The 26,187-nt window shown below is 35.7% G+C and overlaps 2 protein-coding genes across 4 annotated transcripts; one reads left to right on the top strand and one right to left on the bottom strand.

The window, feature by feature from the left end:
• The first annotated feature begins 3,964 nt into the window (after positions 1-3,964).
• Positions 3,965-25,352, top strand: LOC138937271 (sodium- and chloride-dependent transporter XTRP3). 3 transcript variants are annotated; one of them, XM_070303383.1, is made up of 16 exons: positions 3,965-6,008; positions 10,522-10,754; positions 11,185-11,205; positions 11,415-11,636; positions 11,780-11,890; positions 11,982-12,223; positions 12,711-12,864; positions 12,940-13,141; positions 13,241-13,400; positions 13,477-13,639; positions 13,738-13,938; positions 15,914-16,031; positions 23,681-23,841; positions 23,942-24,074; positions 24,199-24,318; positions 24,382-25,352. In XM_070303383.1, the coding sequence occupies exons 1-16, from the start codon at positions 5,762-5,764 to the stop codon at positions 24,465-24,467; spliced, it is 2,574 nt and encodes an 857-aa protein (XP_070159484.1). In that variant the 5' UTR covers positions 3,965-5,761; the 3' UTR covers positions 24,468-25,352. The 3 variants fall into 3 exon arrangements, with proteins under 3 accessions (XP_070159484.1, XP_070159485.1, XP_070159486.1); XM_070303384.1 differs by lacking the exon at positions 24,382-25,352 and having other exon boundaries at positions 3,966-6,008; positions 23,942-24,102; positions 24,199-24,300; XM_070303385.1 differs by lacking the exons at positions 23,681-23,841; positions 23,942-24,074; positions 24,199-24,318; positions 24,382-25,352 and adding an exon at positions 21,774-22,271 and having other exon boundaries at positions 3,966-6,008.
• On the bottom strand, positions 24,481-25,988 carry Kappab-ras (NFKB inhibitor interacting Ras like 1). Its single transcript, XM_070303387.1, has 2 exons — positions 25,725-25,988; positions 24,481-25,631 (listed from the first exon to the last, which is right to left on the bottom strand). The coding sequence occupies exons 1-2, from the start codon at positions 25,821-25,823 to the stop codon at positions 25,125-25,127; spliced, it is 606 nt and encodes a 201-aa protein (XP_070159488.1). The 5' UTR covers positions 25,824-25,988; the 3' UTR covers positions 24,481-25,124.
• Between the last annotated feature and the right edge of the window lie 199 nt (positions 25,989-26,187).

The raw sequence follows: 26,187 nt of genomic DNA, 5'->3' as shown, positions 1-26,187 counted from the left end.
AAAAGGACAAATAATCCTTTTTTTTTTTTTTTTTTAAGGATACTTGTTATTTCAGAAATTATTTCAATATTGCTTATTATTTATTAGATTGTTATTTATATATACTCATTTCCATGAATCATTCCAAAATTATATGTGAATTATTTAATGTACATATTTAAGAGCTAAAATACATATTCGTCTACTGCTTCAGCCAAGACGCTGCGATCGATATTCTCAGACCTAGATTATATACTTAATAAATCACGAATATAAATTCAATGGAACTTGAATATTGAAGTTATTATAGTGTACATATCTGATACGTGTATTTACATATAAGCGGATATGCTGAAGAGTTTCGAGCGAATATTTGCAGCAATATATTTCGACGCATATTAAGATATACGAACCAAAATTTAAGACCGAATTTAGCCTTATTAAATTCTTAACTTGATTGAATTTTAAGTTTATTGTAACGAATTAAAGGGAGAAAATTATATATAATAAATTATTAGTGCTAAAGTTGTGTGAGTACACGCTTATGAAACCTTAGATTATCTTTAATAGCAATTTCTGCGATGTAGAATGATCAACATTAACGACTCGTAAACAATGTCTCATTATTAATAAGTTCCTGAATGAGGATGTGACGTTAAACTGTCTATAGAAGGGAATCTATGGTAAACGTCCACTTACACCGACCAATGTAGTACCATATTAACTTACTTGTCATGGTGTATATGTACCAAAGATTTATATCGCGCTCTTTTACCATGCTTGCGTGAAGAGAAAGAGAGAGCTGGAGAGAGAAACAGAGAGAGAGAGAGAGAGAGAGAAGGGGGGGGAGTATATAATAAAATATATGATATAAATACATATAATAATTGAAAATACAAACGAATCTTCGATCTATAATGAAGAATATCGATTCTTTGTCGTATGAAAAAATTGATTTGTATAAATTGCTGTATTAGTTATTTCGGCTATTTATAAATATAAAGAGATAAATATATATAGTTCACAAAATAGAAATTATCGTACTGTATATTAATAATATATCAAGTGTTCTCGTGCCAAGTCAATGTTCTACGAACGCGTATCAGTTAGCGATAGTAGTTTTATGTCCACAGCATTTATTAAACAAATTGATTTCCTTGATATGTATCGCGATAATATCCTTGACATAGTTGTTGACCCAATGATAGTACGCAAATAGTCTCTTCTCATCGCATAATAACTTTACATCACGTGAAAGGAATTAATTAACGAAAGCAAAAATTTATTTTTAATCTGATAGATTGTGTTCGATGCATAAAAAAAAAAGAATGAAAAAAATATGAAAAATATCTTTCGCTTTGTAACGTGAATACAGAATAATGTGTGTTTTATCTTTTATAAAAAAAATTCTAAGAGATGAAATTAAAATATACATCAAACGAATATTTCGTCGTGGGAATTCCGACGAATAGATCCTGCGTGTTACCTGTTTGCGATCCGCATAATCCACGGTTTTTTCCCCAAGGGTCGCACAGTGTTATTCAGAATAATAGTACAAAAATTCTTTGAAGCGACGCGCAAAAAAAAGTTGAATGAGCATTGTGAGAGGACGAGGCGATGGATTTGTATAACCGCATCCGTATGCGATATTAGACGAATAAAACAGGTACAAGCCCAGGTATCTCTTATAACATTTTTATACTACGCGTAGAGAATGTATAATAAAAGATGAAGTCGTACGATGATCTATCCCATTGTGAGTTTCCCTTCTACATATTTTTATGCAACAATGAAAATAAAATTGAACTTCTCCAATAAAAAGAAAAGAAAAGAAAAAAACAGATTAAAAAATATTCTGCACATAATTTTGGTCACCATCATCGATCGTTCATCACATTTAGCACGATACATTGTAAAGCAAGGACATGTATTACTTATCGCGCGCATACGTTACTGCATTTTCATTTCAAAATCTCTTTTTCTATTGGACAATCGAATTATCTATAATAATAGTGAGAGTATAGAGTTGGAGAGTGTATATGCATATACCGTAATTATTGACATAAAAATCCAGAACGGATTATTGCAAAAAAAAAAAAAAAAAAATATATAATTAATATTGCAAATTGTAAATATGCACAACATCGTGTTAAAACAATTTATAAACATCAAATTATAAATATGGAAATTGTAAAATATTCACAACACTTGAAGTATATATTGTATTTCCATCTCTTACTTTAGATTTATTTAAAAAAATTTTTATCCAGTCTTATTAAATAGATCTCTAAATATATGTTGTGTGCGTATTATGTAATTCGATTAAATATCATAATATTTTAATTTGAGATTCACACTCTTCGATACATTTCTGTTAGTGCAATAGCTAATAAAATCGTCAAAACTGATTTGTATTCAAAAAATTGTTTCCAAGGTTTACGCAATATTATGCAAGCAGTGCTCGCGGTATGCCGTAATCAGCACAGGTAAGCGGAAAAGAAAGATAGACAATGTATCAGATTTCTATAAAGCGAAACTCAATATTCGGTGAAATATAATTAAGCGAATTTTATGGAATACTTTTTGAAAAAATATCCCTAATTAAATATCCTTGTTTACGGAAGCGATTTTAACGATATATGCGTCCGGAGAATAAACTTTACTCGCTACGGGCCACTTAACGTAGAACATTATTTGAGAGAGTCGTTATTGTGTCATGTATCCGAGCACGCTTATGAGTACACATCCACGAATGCTATTCGATGCAAATCAGGTAAATGGCGATATACAAAGTGGCGGATAGAACGAAGAACTCGAGAACGCAAGGTTAAAAGGTTACGCGACTGATTGCATAACTTGATGACGCTACTGACTAACCCGTATATACGTATACAGACAAATTCCGCGAAACATTATATCCAGAGATAGCGTTGAATGATATCACGGAGTGATATCGATCTCCTTTAGCCAATGACGTCAAGAACTTGTCAAGAATATGAAAAAGAGAATGCAAGAGAATAATAGTAAAAATAGTAAAAAAAAAAAAAAAAAAGCTGAAATTTGTTATATTTATTTTGCTCTCACCATCTTCTTGAGTTCAGCAAAGGTTTTCGCTAAATAATTATCCCGACGAAAATTACTCTTTCCCCCCGTCGACTGACAAATAAAGCGATTCGAATAAGGATTAAGATGCTGTCTAAGGCCGTCACTAGAATAAGGGATGCTGAGGAATCTTTCGATCGAAGCGATTATGACAGAGACGCTGATGCGTGGGAAGCTGCTGCGCCGAGCGTATCTTTACTCCCTTCGTGGAACAACAAAATTCGATCGATGACGCTAGTTTATCAGTTTAAACTACTCTTGCCACCAAGATAGAAGCGCGAAGTTCAAACAAGCCATATTAAAATGTGCGTCACTAAACAACGGAATGACAAACATTTTCATCCACTCGCTGCTAAAAGGTCAATGGGAATATAAAACAATTATTGAAACGTGATCCGATGAAAAGTTATGACGTGGGTTTGCGAATATCAAATTTATCTCTAAATCGACACTCATCGGCAACCCTTGTTGCGAAAAGACAAGTTAGCGATAGACAAGATTATCGCGCGATCTATTAACGATTGATACAAATCAATCATGATGCTTAAGAATTTATATAAAACTCGCTCTATCGATCTTACAGTTTACCTAATTATATTCGAGGGATACATTTTTCATAGTAATCGAAGTATGAGAATTTATGTAAAAAAAAATCATATATCGCAACGTCTCGAATAATTTTAGCCCATTTAATTTACTCTTTCTCTCTTCGATATCTTTTCTGCTCTATGATATAATAACAACACTCGCTATATATCCAGCTGTCCGCTATTCGAAAAGGGTCGACCTACCGGAGTATGCGCGTACATGCGCAATTACCTCGGCCAATCGGGGGACCGGAGCATCGGTAGAACGAACCTTGGTCGCGTTCAACACACGTCGATGTCGTTCCAGAGGTGCCTGCATGTTCCGTAGATTGGTTCCCTCGCGCATATCGTCGCGCACTAGCGGTGGCTCAGTCCTCAGTCCGATATCGACGTCCGAACGAGGCGCACAGTATCCATCGAGCCACACATTGCGAAATTTTACTCAGCCTTGGCCGTCCGCGCTTCTCGCATTTCTGCTGATGGAACGTAGAACGACGAAGCGCGTGGAGGGAACAGAGGCAGCTTCGGCACAGTAATAGCGCAAGGAGTAGTATACATGGGTACCAAATGCCCTGCAAGTTTCGCTTTTCAACGAGATACTCGCGTCCGCTGCGACGTCAATCCGACTCATCCGAAGACTATACAGTTTAAATAATAATTCACCGGCAGTGCGAGTTCTTCGATCGAGTATTTGTATTGGATCTAAAATAATCACGACGACGAGGGCAACGTCAACAACAACGTCTTCCTCGCGTGCAGAGTCTAGCCGAGGGAGACAAACTATGATGCTGATGAACTTGTGACTTCCAATTATACCGAACGGCAGCGACTTAAAGGAATCCGACCCACGAAATACGAAGACTGCTAACGTTGATTAGCTGGCTAAAGCTAAAGAGGCACCGATTTAACGGTTGACGAAAAGATCTTCTTCGCGTAAATATATCGAGCTATTTTAGATTTCAAACATCGTACCGGCAACTACGAGGAGCCAAAAATTGTAATCTCCTCACGTCCCTCTTTCTCTCTCTAACTCTTTCCCTCATCTAGATATCTCGCTTCCGCGCGGAGCATCGATCGATATTTCGTTCTGACGGTGGCTATTAACAACACGCGTACTTTTCACTCGCCCCCTCCTATTCCATTTTTCACGCTACGATTGCTTCCAAACGTAACGTAAGGTGTAAGGTACCCCCTCCGAACCCCCTATCGTCGATTCTTCCATCAATGTCAGGTAGCGCGTGGTAGCCCCCCCGCGTATCCTGCATCATCGGTGGTCGATATCTTTCGATAGCTCCGACTATAATACACCCGGCTCGCTCTAATCCGAGGTCGCGGATTTCTTCGTATAACATCGCAGCAGTCGGTGCTCGATTTTTACCACCCACTCCGTTTCCACGCCAGTTCCCAGTCTATCCTATGACGTATCCTTTCTCATACCTCGCAGCTTTTCCATCCTGCCGCAGTCCGAAGCTTCTACGCGGTCGCGTACGCGTCTGCGAACAGTCAATAGGGAGTACCATCGAGACACACAAGTACCAGAAAGAGACGAGCGTAGCACAGATATAGATACCATTTCGATTTTCATCGGTAATTGTACATATAACACTGGAGAACGAATTGTTGTCGATTGTTCCTCGAGGGAGAAATCGATCTCAGTATTTTTACGCATAGTAATTGAACGAGACAGTATTTGAACAAAGATAACCATTGTTGTGCCACCATTATTGTTATTGTTGTTAACGTTGTTGTTACCCCCGTTATTGTTATATTATCCGCTGCGAAGTCGCGGTAATAGTGACAGTGACCACGGTCGCGGAAAAACTCATGAGTTTACGTGAAAACGTGTAAGATACACGTGTTTCTTCAAAACGTGTCGTTAATTTAAAGTTATTGACAGAGGAGAAGAGCGATACGCGGGAAAGGAAATAAACAGCGGCAGGAAGTGGAGGACAAGTGGACGACACGTGGGGTCGCGACGTAGCCCTACGAGAGCAAATAAATAAAGAGAGAGTGCGCTGAGGATCTCAATTAAATATATCATCCGCGAGGAAGGGTGATCGATATTTCGTGTATCCATCGAGACCCACAAGAGAATGGTAGTCGAAGCTGCGACAAGAAATGGGCACGAGCTGGCACCTTTAAACGACCGTCGCCAACCTGCCCATAACGTGACGATCGTAACGACGGGAAGTCAAAATGCCATCGATGGCCAGGAGACGAAGGAGGAGAATAGGGCAGCATGGAGTGGGAAAATGCAATTCTTTCTCAGTATTATCGGATACAGCGTGGGTCTTGGCAATATCTGGAGGTTTCCTTATCTGTGCCAACAGAACGGCGGTGGTGAGTAACATAATCCCGAAGGATTATAGAATAATTCAGCGTCCACACAACCGATGCACCAAAATATAAGAGCGAACGTGTAAATAAAGCGTCCGATGCCCGAGTTATTTGACAAAATTATGGATAATTAAAATTTTTAAACATATGATATTATTTATATACACTTTTAATACACATATACATTGCCTGTGTGTGTGTGTGTGTGATAAACTGTATGTGTGTACGTGTTTTTATTTTTGCGACCTTCATGCAGCAAGTGAAACACCTCGAGGTGTTCTTGAACCGTACTCGTATCAGTAATTACTTAGGTAAACCTCAATTTCTCACACGTGTATGAACGCATATATAATGTATACATAAATTGCTCCTTACAGCATCCATGTTAATACAGTGTCGAGATAGAAACACATTTTTTTCTCGTACGCACTAATAACGCGCGACGAATGTCTATACTTGTAGAATTAAATTTGTATCCAATATATACATATATGGTATACCAAAGAAAGTAAATAAATTGTAGAAAAAATTATTTCACGCGAACTTGCAAAGTTCCGATCTCCAAAATTTTTGATCTACAAACTTGGCTTTAGAATTTCTGAATTGTTACACACACATTGCATATATCAAAAGAATAGAATCTCTTAAAATTTATTTTCTTTCACTTGATTTCTTCAGATATTTTTGTGGACGTGTGAAAAATATTTAAATAGATATGAGATTTTAAAAAGTATAAAACGGAATTTATCTATCTCATTTTATATATCTCGTTATTTATATCGGATCGATATAAACGTTGACAGCGTTGAATGCCATAAATTGGCGCGAAAATTTTGCATGCAACATTGGAAGTAGCTCTCGCAGCTTGCAGTCGACGCCAGCCTCTACGGCGTCGGATGTAAAGCGAAGAGGAGCAGGGACAAGGTTGTACAATACGAGGGCAGTGTGGAGTCGATATAGCGTACGGCTAACTATATACTAGTCAACGACTATTTTCAGGTATCCCACGCCGACGTTAAATATAACTGCTACGAAATATTTCGTGTGTTCGCCTTCTTAAAGGCGTGCTCTTATCGGACGATTTCAACGATTAATACCCTCAACAGCTGCGATATTAGAGAGAGAACAGTCGCATAATCTTTATATATATGTATATATATTTCTGTATATTTTTTTTTAATTTATAAGTAGAATTTATCATAATTTTTTTCTTTCTTCTCTTTTCAAAGAGAATTATTTAATATGCTCACATAAATAACAAAATCTACTAGAATCGTTTCATAGCTTATTATAATTTATACGGCAAAAAATTTTTCGTCCCACATGATCAATTCAATTTTTATTAACTTGCGATTCCGTTTGAATCTATTTAATTTATTTCTATTTATAGACTCTATATGTGTATAACATTGTTTTTACTATCGATTATATGAGTGAAATAATGAAAAATTGTTTGTCTTTTAAAACTTAAGTTATGATTCTTTTTTTATATTAAAATAAAAATTTATATTAATTTTTATTTTAATATAAAAAAAGAATCATAACTTAAGTTTTAAAAGACAAAGAATTTTTCATTATTTCACTCATAATCGATAAAAAATAATATACTAGTAAAAGAAAAGTCATGTAAATGTCATATATTTTTTGCGTGGAAAAATACCGAGTATATACCTAAAGGTATACTTTATTACAGTTTATAGACTCTTTGCTGTACAAGTGAAGGTTAATAAATCTCTCCCTGAAAAAAAAACAGTATTGTATGCAATCATATTTTGTGTTCATATATATTGTGAAAAATATCGCCTGCATCAAAATTTAAACTTAAATATTTCCGGCTTTCCGTACAAATATCTTATCAATTAAGCTATCGAGTTATTATAAATGACATTCTATCTAAAAATACATTCCGTTTAATTTAAATTATTTATATAATTCAGCTAAAAATACAGTATTACGATATGTATATACGTATACATACGTATATGTGAAATAATGCTAAATCAATACAGAAGAAAGATATTTTTTATTCATCAAGATAAAGTTAATTCAAGGTTACACCTGATTTAATTCAATCTGACGTGAGAGGTCGACCAACCGCAAGTTACTAAAAGACATACGACGCTTTAGCGGTGTGGCATTTTGTTTAGTATCGTATGAAATACGAGTATACTGCATATTGCAATCTGGATAGATTTTATGAGCGTGAATTTTTCGCCGGAGAAAATAGCGTTCGTTGACTAACAACAAGCGTAAAGCTCCTACTATCACGTACATTGAATTGTCTTAAGTCCGTTTCGCTGAGCAACTCTTCTTATCACAATCGCGAGAACAAACAGCTATTTTTAACATACATACATCTACTTTCGCGAATGTAGGTAGGTAGATAGGTCACGAGAGGTGTACACGCGGGTGGTCACCCTCGCGTGATCGTGACGGGAGTTTATACGCATACCGAAATTATATCGATTATCATCCAGCAACTGCGCAGATCGAGCTTCCGTTGCTAGACTATTGCTGAAACAACCACCTCGTTGCCATAGAGGTAATATTTCCGTCTAAAGATCCATCGTCACCAAAATCATCAGGCACTCCACTTAGGCCGTTTATAGTAGCGATATAATGGAATTACGCGAAGTTAAAATATCGTGCCTCAAAAATCTTTTTCTTTTTTCTTTTTCTTTTTCGTATGAATTTAAAACGGAGTTAAAAAAAGATAAGCTTTCGCGAATGAAATATTATGTGTTATACGCGCGCGATAAAGTTTGCCGGATCTCGTATTATTTTTAAGTAGAGAAGGAATTCTCGAATTTATCAAGCTGGCAAAATTTGCAAACTGACCGCTTTCGAACTTTGGTAGGAAAAATTTTTGCGCCTAACTGCAAATCGCTGCCGACGATTGAATTACGCGATGCTTACTCGTACGTGGATATATATATAAATTTTTGGACGAAAAAGACGACTCCGGCTTTCAATGGAAATTTCCTCGTTGCGTCGTACCGCGCCGCGTCCGCGTCACTGAACGCCTATCGATCGATCCATACCACTGTGTAACGGAAAGCACGCGACGACCTAACACATCTGCCGCTCTCTGTTTCGCAGCTCTAAAGTAATAGCGGCTTTAAAACGCGGAGAGTCTGCGTTACGAGCCATTGACATGTTAAACGCCAATGTATAACATCGGATTACCGATGACGTCGCCATCAAGGGATCATAAGATCTACTTCTGCACGTTTCTATTCTCCTTTTATCTTTTAGTTTTAATTATTTTACTTAATCAATTCTACCAGCTTTTATTTCTTCCTTACTCTCTTGGTAAATTAAAGATTAATGTATCGAAATATTTAGAAAGTTATTTATAATCGAGTTCAATTAATCAATCACTGAAGCTAAAAGTGTTGCCGCCACTTTCCTACAGCTTTGTACAATACAAACGCATTGGTGTGGAAAAAGACGGGTATTAATGTATCGTAGCTGGAGATTTTCTCTTTAGCTCTAATTTGCATTTGTATATCAAAAAGATGGTTCAAGTAGTGGAGTGGCTGAACGGGTTAGGACTTAGGTTGCTCGATCAATACAAGGCGCTCCAGCTACGACCGCGAAACTAGACATCTAAAGCCAAAGGGAGAGAGGGACGTGTCGGGAACAAGAAAAGATGCAAAAAGAGTGGATAACGTTGATATTATAAAAATAGGAAAATAATTTAAAAACACGTGAGATGTTAACACTCCGCTGACAACGTGAAAGAAAGACGTGATTTAAAAATTATAATTTGGATATAAAAGAAATGGAGAGAGATATATATTAAAAACCTCGCGTTAAATGCATAAAATACGCGAGCGACGTCAAAATTATAATCTTAAAATGTATCGTGCGCAATGCTTTTCCTAGAAATAATCTTTGTTCCTCTCACTCTGCGTTAATACAATTCATCGACGTGTAAATGTGTCCGTAGTGGATACGATAGAAGCACATTATCTCGCAAAATAAGACATATAAAAAACGGATATCAAGTTAGCTTGTTTAGCATATCTTTCGCTTAGTTAGCAATTCTTACGTATGAATATTCTGTTTTATATTTATGTGTACTCGTATTCTTCGTATATCGCAGAAAATGCAGTTTAAATCTTCGAAGAACATTAAAATTGATCGATTAAGCAGAACCGACACGATACGCACGATATGCGAATATTAAAATTTTCTGAAACAAAATTTTCACCGAATAATGAATAACGATCGTCGTATAAAATATTTATCAACACAGAAAATATAAATATCTTTGTCTCGTGTAGTCGACGAATCTAGATTTGCAAATGGAAATAAAAGTGGAAATTTCCTGCTCGCTCTTTGTTTCTCAGAAAGATGTTTCAAAAGGGATGGCTCTCCTCCGGTGGCTCTCCTATTTCATTCGAAACTTTCTCGCAAATATAATGTAGCATTGTAATTTTCAATGTTAAATATCTATATGACGAAAATTACAATCCTGTTAAAGCGAGATGTATTCGCGTGTACGTTTTAGGTGCCTTCCTCATTCCTTTTTTCGTGATGCTCATCTTAGAGGGCGTACCCCTCTTCCTGATCGAGCTGGGTCTCGGACAACGTATGCGACAGGGTGCCCTGGGCGTCTGGAACACTATACATCCTTGGTTAGGAGGTATAGGAATCGCGTCATGCATAGTTACGTTTTTCGTTGCGCTTTATTACAACGTAATTATTACTTGGTGCTTCTTCTACCTCTTCAATTCGCTCGAGGTAAGCAGATCGATAACGTTCGTAGCGACGATTGACGCCACGGTAATCTGCGTCGAGATATCTTAACTATTATTCATCCCTGCACTCTCTATTCTAATTTAGACTTTTAAATAGATAATATAAAATTTACGTAATAGATAAACTCGTGTCGCTTATATAAAAAATTATATTTTTAATAAAGATATATTAGGAAGAAACTATAAACTATATATATAAAAAAATATAAAAAATTATTTTAATTGCAAACAATTAAAAAAATTAATGTCTTAAACGCAAATAGTGATATCATTTTAAATAAATGCGACAGTCAAAATAAAATATAGTCCTCGAATGTGTGTGCAATTACCGATGGCGTCGCTGTAATATTTTCTATATATTTGCAAAATATGAATAACGTTTATATATATATATTTTTTTATGTTTTAATTAGGCTGTCACCATCAAATTCGGTGTAAGTATTCTTTTCTTTTAAACAGTAAGTAATACAGCATCATTTTGCCTAGCTATTGGCGTTATATTGTAATAGTTGCATAAATTATAGCGTGCATGCAAATTTCATCACACCGCTCCCAAAGTGCCGCTTCAGCTTTTACGGCGCAATAACGGTATATTCGTTAAAGCGTATATTGATGATCTATTTGCATATTCTGACGCAACTAGGAATCACTGCCGTGGGCGAAATGCCCGGAATTGGACGGAAAACCGGTCGAGGAATGCGCCAGGAGTTCGGAGACCGCATATTTTTGGTACAGGACTACCTTAGACGCGGCACCGTCGATCGACGATGGCCAAGGTCTCAAGTGGTGGATTGTCCTTTGCCTCTTGCTCAGTTGGATCATCGTGTTCTTCATCGTCATGAAGGGCATACAATCGTCGGGCAAAGTAAGATCGTGTCGCACTCAGAGTCGATGTTGATTGATCTATCGTTATTAATCGCGTTGAATAAATTGGCCTCGACATATTCCTTTAGTATCGCAAATACTGAATGTCATTTTTTTTTTTTTGTTCAATCATTTCCCTTGTAGGTGGTATACTTTACGTCCATGTTCCCGTATCTCGTACTAACCATCTTCTTCATCCGCGGGATAACATTGAGAGGTGCGAGCGCCGGACTGGCGCACATGTATACACCAAAGGTGACGATCGATTCCGTTCCGGCTTCATCGAGAATCGAGCGGTACAAAAGACCGCGGATATTAGATATGACATTTGCATTATTCGTTGAAGGTCGAGAAACTGTTGGAGCCCACGGTCTGGCTTGACGCGGCGACCCAGGTCTTCTATAGCTTCGGGCTGGCGTTCGGTTCCCTGATCGCGTTCGGCAGCTACAACACCCCCAACAACAACTGCGTGAGGGACGTGATCCTGGTGAGCGTGTGCAACGCGTTTACTGCCATTTATGCGAGCGTTGTCATTTTCGCCATTTTGGGGTTCAAGGCAATGTCAAACGTGGACAAGTGCGTCGTCAGGTAATGCGACCGCATGCGCGGCCATCGTTTCTAAATTCGTCATCGCGAAGAGAGTAGTGAAAATTGTCCACGGCTGCGGAGATGTATCTTTAAACGGCTGAATGATAACTGTTGCTGCTTGTTCGAGAGATGTATCGTCGCTCTTTTAACAGTGTTACGCTATATTAATGTATAACATATAGGTTACATGAACAAGAAAACTTTTAATTAAATTAGATTGTAAAAACCAATCCCATTATTAAAATATAACAATTCGCATTAATGAGGGTAATAAATTAAATTGCAAAAAATCAATCACACACATATTACTATAATGCACGTAGATTTACATTCTTATCACAATTTAATTTAATTTAATTATAAACGTCAGACACTTGAGCATTTAGAAGCGGGTGGGATTAAATCATAATGGGACGGGATATGCTAATCGCTGATGCGGCGAACAACGGAGGGACACGGAAGATATGTTAAATCGCTTTTATTTTAGCGCGAGGAATACCCTAGTGGATCATGGGCTATTGAATGCTTCTGTGATCTCGTTCGATCTCGAAGACTACAAACTCTTTATGAAAAGCTTCAATTCTTCGGAAATAAAAAATTTCACGATAAAATCATGCAGTCTCAGCAATGAGTTGGACAGCGTGAGTAATGCGTGAGAAATTCCATGAATTTATTGAAAGCGTTTAATGAAATAATTAAATGATAATTGCTTTCAGGCCGCTGAGGGTACTGGATTGGCTTTCATTGTGTTTACACAGGCGATCGTGGAATTACCAGGTGCGCCGTTTTGGTCCTGCATTTTCTTCCTCATGCTTCTGGCCCTTGGTTTGGGCTCACAAATTGGAATACTTGAAGGCATGCTTTGTGTAATCTTCGACATAGATCTCTTCAAAAGAATAAAGAAGCAATATATAACAGGTGAGGACAATGTTGTTTATCTATCGTTTCATCGTTTATTAGTATCGGCGAGAAGAAATAACAAAATACAAAACTATTTGCTTTAATTTGCGAATTTAGGTGTTGTCTGTGTCGTATGCTTTTTCGTGGGGCTCATCTTCTGCACCGGTGCTGGGGAATATTGGCTGAAAATGTTTGACAGCTTCGCCGGTACCATCGGCCTCGTTATGGTCGCTCTGATGGAAATGATCTCCGTGATCTTCGTATACGGTCACGAAAAGTAAGTTAAAATTTCATTCTTCTTTTCATCCAATGAGATAGTTAATCGATCTAATAATCGCGCAAACGCTGTGCAGATTCACGAAGGACATCGAAGAGATGACAGGATACAGACCGGGAGTTTATTGGCAAGTCACGTGGCGATTTCTCGCTCCCATAATAATGGTTTGCATTCTCATATCAAGCATCGCCTCTATGTTCATCAAGAAACCGCAATACTCGGCATGGAATGCGACATTGGTAAAGAGATTATGTCAGATTATAAAAAAGATATATAAATTATACGATAATATAATTACGATAGTAATAATATCCCTTTACGAATATTTTGTTTTTAGGGTATGACAGAACCTACGAGTTATCCCACTTGGGTGCTGGGCATCGCGGCCGCCATAATTTTCGCGGGTATCGCGCCGATTCCGCTCGTTTTTCTTTTACGACGATTCCAGTGCGTGAAACTCGACGTGGATATTCATCAAGGCAGTATTCGTCGTATCGATACCACTGTTTCCACCAAGGAAATGATGGGCGACGTTGACGTGAGTAGAGCTTGTCATTATAATCGTAGCAATCGTGTGTCCTTATATGTAGAAATCTAATGAGTTACATGATCATTGAAAATTATATGGTAAAGGAAAAGTGTGCGCGAGGAGAAATGTTTCCCGCAAAGATAGCGTTGTGGCTTGTCATCGTTCGTCATGGAATGTATGTAAAATTCGCGATAAATACTTCATTATATATGTATAACTGGACGCGAGTCGAAGATAAACGCACGTTGTCCATTTTTCTTTCGCGATAATTGTTTTGGACGCAAGTAGCGTTGTTCCTCCCCTTAAAATAACTGTTTTGGTCGAGTAGCGAGATAGTTTGTAGATTATCCCGAGATAGTTTGTCTGTTGAAACGATGTATCGGCTTAATTAGCGCACCACGGGCTCACGAGTATCTCATGCTTATTTAATCGCAATATAATCTTGATATATTAAACGGACTCGTAAAAATGAGGTGTCGCTTATGTCGATCCCGCAATTATGACGGGAGTTTTCTCATGGTGAGCCAATTAAGCGTCAGACAAGGTGTCTAGGTAACTCACATTTGAACGTACGATCTGCAGTTGTAGGTAAGCATCCATTCTCTGTCTGTGTGGTAACGTCAATTACTCGATATCCCCGTAGCTACGTTATACACGTGAGTTCGCAGTATTAACTTTTGAGAATGCATCCTCATGAATGTTACTTTTAGCGCATTCATCGTCACACGTACGCGATGTTAGCGTGCATCGCAGACAGCGCAGAACATTACTCGGCTCTAATATCTTGTCTTCTTTACCACTCGACAAGTCATACTTACTGGGTTCAATGTCGCGCGATTAATTAATATTCTGCACGATCGAATAATGAAAGGAAACTATACCGATAGAAATTTAATACAACACGCTTCATGGCAAAACATCATCAGCATCGATAGAATGCATGATTAGACGTAAGTGATAACGCAAGTGAACAGTTGATGTAGAGAGAATTATAATAGTATGAAAAATATTTTTCAAACAGAATTATTTTATATGAGAAACGCTATGATAAAAAAAAAAAAAAATTCTAAACTAAAACCACATTTTAGTATCTATTTCTAAATTTATATATTTAAATTCCATTTTTACGATACATTTAATGCAAATTCGTACTATAACAAAATCTAAATCAAGGAAACTTTCATAATGGGCATAAATTGCAGAAGTTAACTTTGCAAATTGGATATGATAAAATTATTATGATAAATTTATATCAAAGAAATTGTCATACAAATTATGAGATATAAACTCATATAGATTCCATTAATCAGCATGCTTGCTTTTGGTAAGTACGCGTATCGAGATGTTTGACCTGATTTTAGCATGTGAGACATGAAAATCCACTTTCATCTATTATCAAGAGTCACGTTACGCTTCACCAGGAATGAAGAAACACTTATGTTAGGACAGTATAATTGATCGGTTGAGAATTAAAAGATGATCTGTCAATTATTAAATTACGTGATCGTTACAAGTTCTTGTTCAACTAGTCTTCTCACGCCATGCGAAAATACGAAAAAGCAAATATATAATTGAAAAGCACAGTTATTTATGAGTCTTCGATCATGAGCTAAAAACTTGTAACTGTTAGAGATCAAAGTTCATAAATAGCTTGTGCTTAGAAATATGTGCTACGTGGGCGCGGACGGAAACTGAACAGATCTCTATTCAAAACATGAATCACTTACGATACTGAACCTTTCGATTTTTTCTCGAAGCTACGATCACGTATACATGTCACGTGTACATCTTATTATTAATAGTAGAAATTACCATAACTTCCATTTTCAATTGCAGTTTGCAGAGGTAATTCTATAAACTGTCATCGAAAAGGGGAGTTGTTTTATCTCTTTATCCTTGCTCTAAAAATCAAGACCGTAGCCTCGTCTACTTATCTTAGCTCGCACAATTCTATAAATACCTAATATCATTAATTAACTTTCAGCTTGATGAATATCACGATCGGCTCGAGGACTTCCCGGAAGAGGACGAGGACATTAATAGCGACGACGATACAAACACTGTACCGGCCATGAGCAAACTCGCCAAGAAGGCAATGCAGGGTAGGGCTTTCAAAATGGAAGTAATGAACTTTTAAGAGCGCATAATATCGGCATGACTCGTACTGTTTGTTTGCGAACCACCGCAGGCTAAAGATATCGGCAATGATTATATACATATATAAAGACTAACTAGGATTTATGCTAAATTATAGTCAATATCTTTGCGAGATAAGCTCACTTCATACATCATCGCATAAAGAAATAGGCACACAGATATTTACAATATCGATAATTAATTTGCAAAGATTTAAGAGAGAAATCCGTGTGTTATAAGCAAATTTTCCACATGATTAAATTGTTTGTTTTAAATCTTTAACTTTGAAGATTTCTCAAGGTTTGGTCTTTATATATACTACGGTTATTGATGGGTCCGCGGGCTGTCGAAGCTGTGCATCCTTAAGATGGAACGTATCGAGCAAACAAACAACGAACGGAATGCGCGAATGCTCAAATTTACTTGAAACTTCTTCGATGTATCGAGATGATGAAAGAATCGGACCAGATGCAAATCGACCACTAACGAGCGTTGCGCTTGCATCCAGTATGATTTATGCATTTCGAGAAAAATTTAACGACGAAAATTCGCGTTCATCGTTGGTTTGGTCGAAAAGGGTGTGTCGATCGCGATTTTTTCGTATATACTTTAGATAGATGTAGGGTGAATTCGCTACAAATCGAGCTCAATCTGTCGGATCGAGGCGCTATTAGGAGCAATATGATAATACGAAATAAGTTTTAGGAAGGTATAGAGCGAACAATTTACGCCGCGACGAGCTTTACCGCCGTTTACACGCGCTTCCGGGTAAAATCGCGAATCACCAGATGGAATACGGTAGATGCATATATAGCGGACGAGAAATAGAGCGACGAGAGAATAGAGCATTCTGGCTTTTTAGTCATCGCGTGATGCTGAGACGATCTGACGCGGGATCGTTGAATTCGTCCGGATCAATTCGTTTTTAATTAAACGGCGCGATTTTTTTCTTTTTCTTCTTATTAGAACGTAGTAGTTTGATCTTTCCAATGAGAGAAACGTCGGAAAGACTAGACAATAAAATTGAACGTAGTCGAGTTGTTAGTCAAATATAGACGATTTGTTTACTGCTCTCTTTACACGATCCAGAAATGGAATGTGTATGCTTTCGGTTCCTCCGAGGTTCTACCTTTCGCGTATCATTGCAATCCAGACATGATCGACCTTACAAAAACGTTCCGAAAGAAATAATCTCGTATACTAAATGGATTAATGCTATTATTCTTTAATTATTTCATTATCTAAGTATTTTTGCTTAGTAAAGCATTTTTGAGATACAAAGAGATTTTTTACAGACAAGGAGAAAAATACCAAAAAGATTAAACCGTATATAAATTATATTGAAAATACTTAATAAATATATAATACGTTTTCAAACTTTTAAAAAATAATATATAATATATATATGTATATATATATATATTTTGTATGTATGTTTGGTTTTAAAAAGTTAATTACTTTAATATTTCATAAAGAGAAAGACACTTACGATTACGGTCGATCAGATCTGCACTATTCGATCTCGTTAAGCAAACAAATTATGTATTACGAATAATATTATGTAAACGAATGTTACGTCACAGGTACAAGCAAATAATATTTTTAATTGGTAATTAGATTATGTTCCGCGAGAAGATATTATAATAATCCAAACAGAGATGCTAAGTTGGCTCGACCGTTATTTAAAAATTTCACTCATCATCAGCTGACGGATTATATCGTTAAATTAACAATTAAAAAGCATCAGAGTATGATACGTGACGCGTTCCTTTATTATTAATTTCGCTAGAAAAAGATATGAATATTTTTGGCGTCACGCGGTGCCATTATACGAACGTGACATTTCGATAAAATACATTATGTATCATGTTGTGTACGAGGAATACGGGACGTCCGCTATTCCAAGATAAATTTCTCTTTCGCGAAATAGCCCTATCGCCGGGCGTTCTTTGGCTGGTCCAGCTATTTTGAATACGGAAATATTGCGTACCGATTCCGCTTTTAGGATATAATCAACGAGCGATCGGTATGCCAAGTTTCATCTTTTAAGGTCTCGTGAGACGGTGTGAATTTCGAATAACCGTAATGCCAATAATAAAGAGATTACGACGACCGTGCGAGAATCGCATTTGCTGTGCAAATTTCGCGAAATATCTTTTCCTGTACATATACGTTACGATCTAAGCTCGGAAACGCCATTGTGATTATCCTCTGTCCTATTTATATTGTACATACTTTAAACTGAGATCAATTAACTGGACAGATCAATGAGAACGTGTACAATATCGTGAGTAATTCGCAAACACAGACAAAATAGAAATTAGCGGTCGGTGCCGTAAAAGCGAGTGCGAGTCGAAAAGCGCTCGTATAGCACAGGGAAAGTAACAACGGTATGTAAAATAGGAGTCCTAGGAGCGAGAGATTATTATTATTATTATTATTATTATATATTAATGACATTACGAATTCGATGAAAACGTAACGCGTGTGTGCCATTGTAAATAATAATTCGGCGTTTATATGCTAACCGCATCTAAATTGATACCTCGTAAAGTACCTATTTTTTGAATCGCTTAGAAGATAGTGTTAAAAAAAGTACCGTACCTATTTACTTTCTTCCCTTTTTTCTACGTGTAAAAGCGTATTTACTTCGTGCATGAGGGACACAAACTTTTAGAAGCTAGTCGTCTAAACGTGGGCGTATGTAAGTACACAATGTGCGAAACATCTCCTTCCCCTCCCTCGATATGTGAGTTACGCGATAAGCAATACCCGTTCCCAAGGAGTTGACGAGATAACGTCGATTTAATATAAAATATATGAAGCACCAAAAGCACAACTTTTTCAAAAGCCATTATACCCCCTACACATTTACACATATTTGCGTTTACATATTATATTTAGGATAAGTCCGGGGGGGATAATGGCCATAAGAGAGAGACGGTCGATGAAAAAATTTTACGAAATTATTCAACAAGCACTGACTCGCTAATGCGTTTCCCGAGTTACTCAGGAGAAGACGCAATCACACAATTTTTGGCGAAAAAGAAATGAAAAAGTGAGTTATTTTCTTGTTTTTACTTCAAAATTTTTTCGTCGACTATCTCTCCCGTATGGCCATCACCTCCGGACTTATTCTATATTTAAAAGAAATCGTACGGCGAGATTACACTATGTCCGATTCTACTTTTTACTGCACATTAAATTTTAAACTTTTTTTTTTTTTGAAATCGCTCATTAAAATGATGTTTTCTTTACTTTGTCGAGAAGAAACTTGGAAATGCTGTCGTATTTACTGTACAAGTATACCCTGCACGTACGTATGTACGTGCTGCATCAAAATTTATTTTGTAAAACTTGTCGCACTCTCTCTTTTGCCATTCTGCGAGCCGACTGTTTATTTTTTCAAAATTGACAAGCGAACTATTGGAATATACAAAAAGAAACGATAATTCTATAGCGCAATTCTAGTAAACATATACATATCGAGTGACAGTCACATAATCTCTCATGAAGACCAAGATCAATTAAATATTCCATGATAACTTTTTCCTTCTTTTTTGCGTTAATATTTTTACGCAGAAAATGAAGAGAAAAACTCGAAATATTAATATCAGCTCGCGTGTATTCAAAAAAAATTTATCTTGCAGAATTGCCATGTTTCCGCTCGATAAATATGATGGAATCTTTTCACTTGGGAAAAACACGACACACACATACATACAACATTTGGTTTTATACAGCATACATTATATAAAAGAATATATTTTTTATTCAAAGATTGAATAAAATTTCCATTTTTTTTTTTAAATTTATTCATATTGTTTTAGATTTTATCAGAATCAAGAAAGCACGAATTATCTGGGCAAATTTGAATGAATAATTGAAATACAATGTATTCATAAAATGTAATTTAATTATAGAATATAATTAATTATTGAAAGCATGATTAATTTTATCGCAAACATATGAGTATTGTTTAAACAGGTGCAAGGGAGAAAATGCTTCCTCGTTAGGAAAAAAAAAAAAAAAAAAAAAAAAAAAAAAAAAAAAACACGACGAATTATGTCTCTCGAAATCTTTTTATTCTTTCTTTATGAAAAGAGATATCGCGTATATTTCTGCTGCTTCCAAAAATCGAGAGATTGTTTGATTTTGGAAAAATGAATAATATTTTTAAAAGCTCAGAGGTATAACTTTAAAAAGGGATCGGTGCATATGTTAATCCTTAATAAATAATATTAAACTCACATGTGCGGAGTCTCTCAGATCCCAGAATTCAAACTTTGCCATTTAGCTTTCGTTTATATTAAAAAAAAAAAAAATTCTTTTTCTCTTCTTTCCTTGTCTTCCCGTAGATATCTTAGATAAATATATACCAATAAAAGGAATTATTATTATGCCTAAAAATGAATTACTTAAAAAAGAAATCTAAACAAAGCAAAGAATCTATATGTGAGACACTCTCATTACTTCTCGTTTTTCGACTTTTTCCACGTCATCGGATAAAAGTTGGAGAACAATCGTAATATCGCCTTCTGCGACATTCCTATTTTCAAATAGAGAACTACGTGTATATTTGTAATGAATTCATTAAAATCAACTTTTAACAATTAAAGAATTTGAATGTAATGCCTTTTCGGCTTACCTTCTTATCGAGTAAAACAAGGAAAATTAAATGGCACCGTTGAGCACAGAGAACAAGCTTAATATCCTCGTTTCAATATTTCTATATTTATTTGAGTTTCGCTTAAACGTTTGTGTGTCCGATGCGCCCGGTAATTCCTCGAAGTGATATGTACATATAGTTATAAATGACATAATTAATGTTGGATAGTTCTATCTTAGACGCTGCTAAAATTCAATTCAGTCAGTTGGAAATGAAATTTCTCTCTCAGAGGAAAATTTCTTCAGTTGTGCGTAAATATTAAGAAAATAAAAACGAGTATTATATTTTAGTTCGTTAGGTTTATACGAGTCGTAATGATAATTATTTTAGTGAAGAGATCAATTTATAATAGCGAGCGAGTACTTCCGATTGTATTTTATTGCTCGACACAATACGTATGTTTTTAATAGCGTGAATGTGTTCAAATCATAAGCTGTCCTTGAATTTGAACATCGTCGCCGTACTTTTAGCGACTGAAACTTAGACATTTACTATGTACACAATGTATACAAGATTAAAAGCGTTTAAATAAAAGCTTATTTATTGCCGAAAATGTATTCACTTTTAAGATATCTATTAATAATATTTCTAAAGAAACGTTTCATAAGGTTTACTTAATGAACTCTTGATTCGCATATATTATTTAAGAATTTTAAATGCGATATTAGAAAAATTTTGAAAAAACCTGAAGAACAATTACTATAGTTCATAAAAAGCATATCTTCATTTTGCTTAAAATCTTTAAGTTTCAAAGCTTTTAAATACCTTGTGTCTACGCGTTTTCCTGCATTTATCACATATACATATATTGCATTTACTTTGCATTCTCTGCATTTATTATATATATTTTCAAAAATATAACTTTAATATTTATAATACAAAATTATCATTCGTATCTTCTCATTAGATATATGTAAATTTTGAATTAATCTTGATAATCGCTACGATACTATTCAGTATGACAGTATCGTTATTTATGAGGCATATTGCAATCATCGAGTTCTTCCACGCAACATTTGTAATATCTTATCTGTTACAGATTACCATATCGCAAACGTTGTCTATTTCATAAAATGCACTGGAGTGCATGGTACATAGCAAGTTTGGTAGTATAAGCGTTAGGGAAAGATATTACCTGAGTCGTCGATAAGGTAGACAATAACTGATATTAGCTTGGAGCAAAATAATCAAGTGATTTAAGAGTGATTAGATGAGCGCGCTGTAGGCGAGAAGCTTAGGGGAGCGTGACTTATAAAAAATGCAAAATTGTGAGGAGGGATATAAGTGAAGGATCACGATAATGAGTCGCTTAGTAGCCAAGAGAGAAAACGGTCACAAGAAAATCGAGAGACGAGGGACTGTCTCAGGACGAAATTGAGAGTGCGACTTGAGATTCTCGACGGGCTCCAGGAAATTTCTTTCTCCGCGGAGTTGGTATTTGAGAATTTGTAACAGGGTATAGACGGATATCACTTTATTCACGTATATCTTACAGCTTATAGTAGTTAATTTTCTATTTTACAATTTTACAAATGGATATCCGTCGAGATAAAAGATTCGATAGCACAGTTCATTCAGAGAATGTGTGTGCGAATATTCGCAATGTGAAGAATGACAATAGGATTTGCGCAAATAAAAATGAAAGTTATCGTAACGACGCGACGCGAAAAAAATCAGAATTCCATGTCAAATATCGCGATCGCGTTTATGATATACAAAGTTTCTTAAATTATCATCCGGGAGGAAAAAATACGCTTACACCTTTGAAGGATCAAATCCTAGATGGTGAATTAGCGAAACATCCTCATTCCAAATCTGCCTACTATCTTCTCGAAGAATTTGCCGTGCAATTCCAAGAGAGATGTAACGAGTGCGAAGTGAGTGATATACATTTAAATAAATATCGATGTAAGAGAGATAATCAATCGACGACATCCACCTGCGTATTCTATATAAAAAAAAATATCCTGATTAAAAATATATCCATTTAAACTATTTTCGTTTATAAAAATATTCTTAATATATTTATGCAAAAAAGATACGTGAGTTTTCGAAAAAAAAAAAAAAACAACTTCGCGTTTCAATCTTAAAAAAGAATTTGATATGTGTACATTGATTAAATTAAAAAATAGCTGCAATAGTTGTAAAAATAGCATAATATGATAAGACATTGCAGGCGTCAAAAATAAATTAACGGCATTTTGTTTCATTGCACATTAAATGATTTACTTATAATATGTCGAGTTTGTCGCGGAAAAGATTAGTCCATCTATTAGTCATATAATATATTATATCTATCAGTTATATAAAACATTTATCTTTAGGTTTATCTCGCTTTTACGACGCTTTACGTTCACGATGTTGAGGGAAAAAAAAAAAAAAAAAAAAAAAAGATAAGCTATCGCCGTAAACGCAAAAATTTACATTTTACGTAATTGTTCTGTTACGATATTTATTTATGGTAAATTATCTGAAGACTTATATAGAAAAAAATGGCATTAGGTATCAAACAAATAAATAATGCGTTGAGAATAAAAAAAACATTATCATTGATGAGAAATCTTGTTTCATCTCAGGATTTAGTTAATTGGAATGCGCCGATATTGCGGCAAGTGGGCCTTATGGGCGATCGATATTGGGAATGGGTAAACCTGCCAGTAAATCGACCTATACGATTTTTTCAATCGGACATTTTAGAATTATTATCAATCACGCCATGGTACGTCATGCCGATCGTTTGGTTTCCCATAGTTATGTATTTCTTTTACATGGGATGTGTTGGAAATATTTCAACAAGCATCGGTAATTCGTGTGTATCGTGCATGTATATGATTTGCATTTAAATTAAACATTTATGAAGCAGTAAACAATAGAGCACAAAAGAAGCATAAAAATTTAAACAATTTACGATCTACGATATAATCGTAAGGTCACTGTATATTTTAGTGATCACATTGCAAAAGATTTTGTCGTCGTTCGTTCTGGGAATATTTATCTGGACCGTTATGGAATATTTCGTACATCGGAAAGTATTTCATTTAAAACCACCGCATAATTCGAGGTTACTGATTACTTTGCATTTCCTATTTCATGGAAGTCATCATAAGGTACAATCCAGAGTTTCAATTGACATTTTCAATTAAATGTATCTTATAAACATTCGCGCTGAATGTATATATTGTATGTAAAGAAAATCTATATCGATAGGCACCATTGGATGAACGAAGACTGGTATTTCCACCGATATTAAGTTTAACCGTAGCAGCGATTATTTGGCAAATTTACAAAGCCATATTTCCATTGGAAATAGTCAATCTTGTCGGCGCTGGTACTATAACGGGTATGCTACTCATAAAAAAGATCCTCCGGTATATATATCTCATATCGAGATTAATTATTTTCATAATCCAATATTACAGTTTTGTATAAATAATTTTGCAGTTTTAATTTTATTTATTTTATAGGCTATTTATGTTATGATCTAATGCACTATTATTTGCATAATGGAGCACCGAAAGACGAATCGTATTTGTATACGATGAAAAGAAGACACAATTATCATCACTTTTTACATCATAATCAAGGTAAAGAGTGGAAATTATTATCAAAAAGAATATATAGAGGACTAATGATTTTTTAATTATTAGGATTTGGAGTTACCAGTGAATTGTGGGATCGATTACTCAAGACGGATCTAAATTTACGGAAATTAGACAAACCATTAGAATGGTAAAACAATAATGAAAAGGAAAGATATAGCAGCGTTTATATTTATTCATGGTATTCCTTTTTTTCAATATTTTGATCGCATAAATAATAATTCCTTATTAATATAATCACAATTGTAATTACAATAAGTACAGACATTGTACTTCTTGTAATAATTAAATATAACTCAGTCCCATAAAGATTTAAGTACACACCTAAGTTTTTAAGAGATTCAATAGCTTTCTAGTATATATAAATTAATAAACTAAACGCGCGCACAAATTTTTCAAAAAATGACAATACAATGCACTAACGAAGATAAATATTGAGAATTAGTATTTAGAATTAGTATGATCTTTTTTCTTTATATTTATTCGATAAATAATATTAAACGGTTTCGAACCAGCAAAGTTGTTGATATTTGAAGTACATAATCCATGATATACCCATGGTTTTAAGTCCATTTATCTCCTTTCAAGTCTAGTATCACAAATGTGTTCGAAGTTAAAAGAAAAGTAAAGTACATACTGTGCCGTAGATATATATAGTTATTGAGATCTCGAAGTATATTTATATTGTGGCATTTAGCCGTTACGAAATAAATTATACCTGAGTACAACACATTCACACGAGTGACTCCTCATATCGCAATCTATAATACCATCGCACTATTAAACAAGCATCACTGTGCTTCTGCCTTGACAGTTTTCCTACCCATACTTAATTGCGAAAATGTACTTTTATTAGCAGGAGGATTCAACTTAGACGATAGATGCACAAATGCCTCAAATAAACTAGATCTATCCATAACGTCCACTTCGTAATGTTTAACTTTCTCTCTAGTACACCAATTGGTCGCTTTACTCGCAGTATTTTCCAAGTTATTCAATACGGCATCGGTTTTCGTTCGATTACCGATCACAATCACAATTATTTCCTTCTTATCCTTATTTTTATCAATGTCTTTCTTCAAAGGAAAGAGAACATCAAGAGATTCAGGCTTACCAGTATCGTACACTAAGACATAGCCATCAGCGAAACCGAGATAGTGTCGTGGAAGTTGCTGATTGTTTACATTGCTCTGTAGAGATTCAAGTCCGGCTGTGTCGTAGAATCTAACCTTCTCCTTTGTGCCGCGATCAGTCTCAATGTTGGCGACATAAATGTCTTCGATTGTAGGATGAATTTCCTGTAATTGATTATTACAGACAATTATAAATTTGCATCGCGCGAGATACGCGCAATGTGAATCATATGGTAACATAACCTAACAAACGCATACCGTCTTCGCGTCGATATTCCCGTGTATAAGCTGCTCCAATAAAGCTGTCTTTCCAACTCCTTTCATCCCGCAAACGACCACCCTCGTAGTCTTCCCCATACCATCTAAATCTAACGTCTTCGTTAGATACACGCTCTCTCGCGTACAGATGACATCGGAACTGTCTAGACTCTAGACTAGAAGAACTACTTGACTATATATACACGTTTGCCTGAGAGGAGCCAAGCCACCGTTTACATAGACATAGTATATCTGTGACGGAGTGTTGAGGAATAGGAGCCGAGGTGCACATAGAAAAGGACATACTCTGTTTCGTGCCCCTTGCGTTCTCTCTCGCTCGCGCGTAACACGACGAAAGAGAGGTCTATGCTATGTGCGAGCAAGAGAGAACGCAAGAGGCACGAAACAGAGTATGTTCTTTTCTACGTGCATCTTTACCCCCACTCGTTAAATAAAGGTAAAC

This window comes from Polyergus mexicanus, unplaced genomic scaffold (assembly GCF_030449975.1).
Source record: "Polyergus mexicanus isolate NDT 795.1 unplaced genomic scaffold, iyPolMexi1.0 SCAF_10, whole genome shotgun sequence".
NCBI lineage: Eukaryota > Metazoa > Arthropoda > Insecta > Hymenoptera > Formicidae > Polyergus > Polyergus mexicanus.
This window is presented reverse-complemented; position numbering and strand designations above follow the sequence as displayed.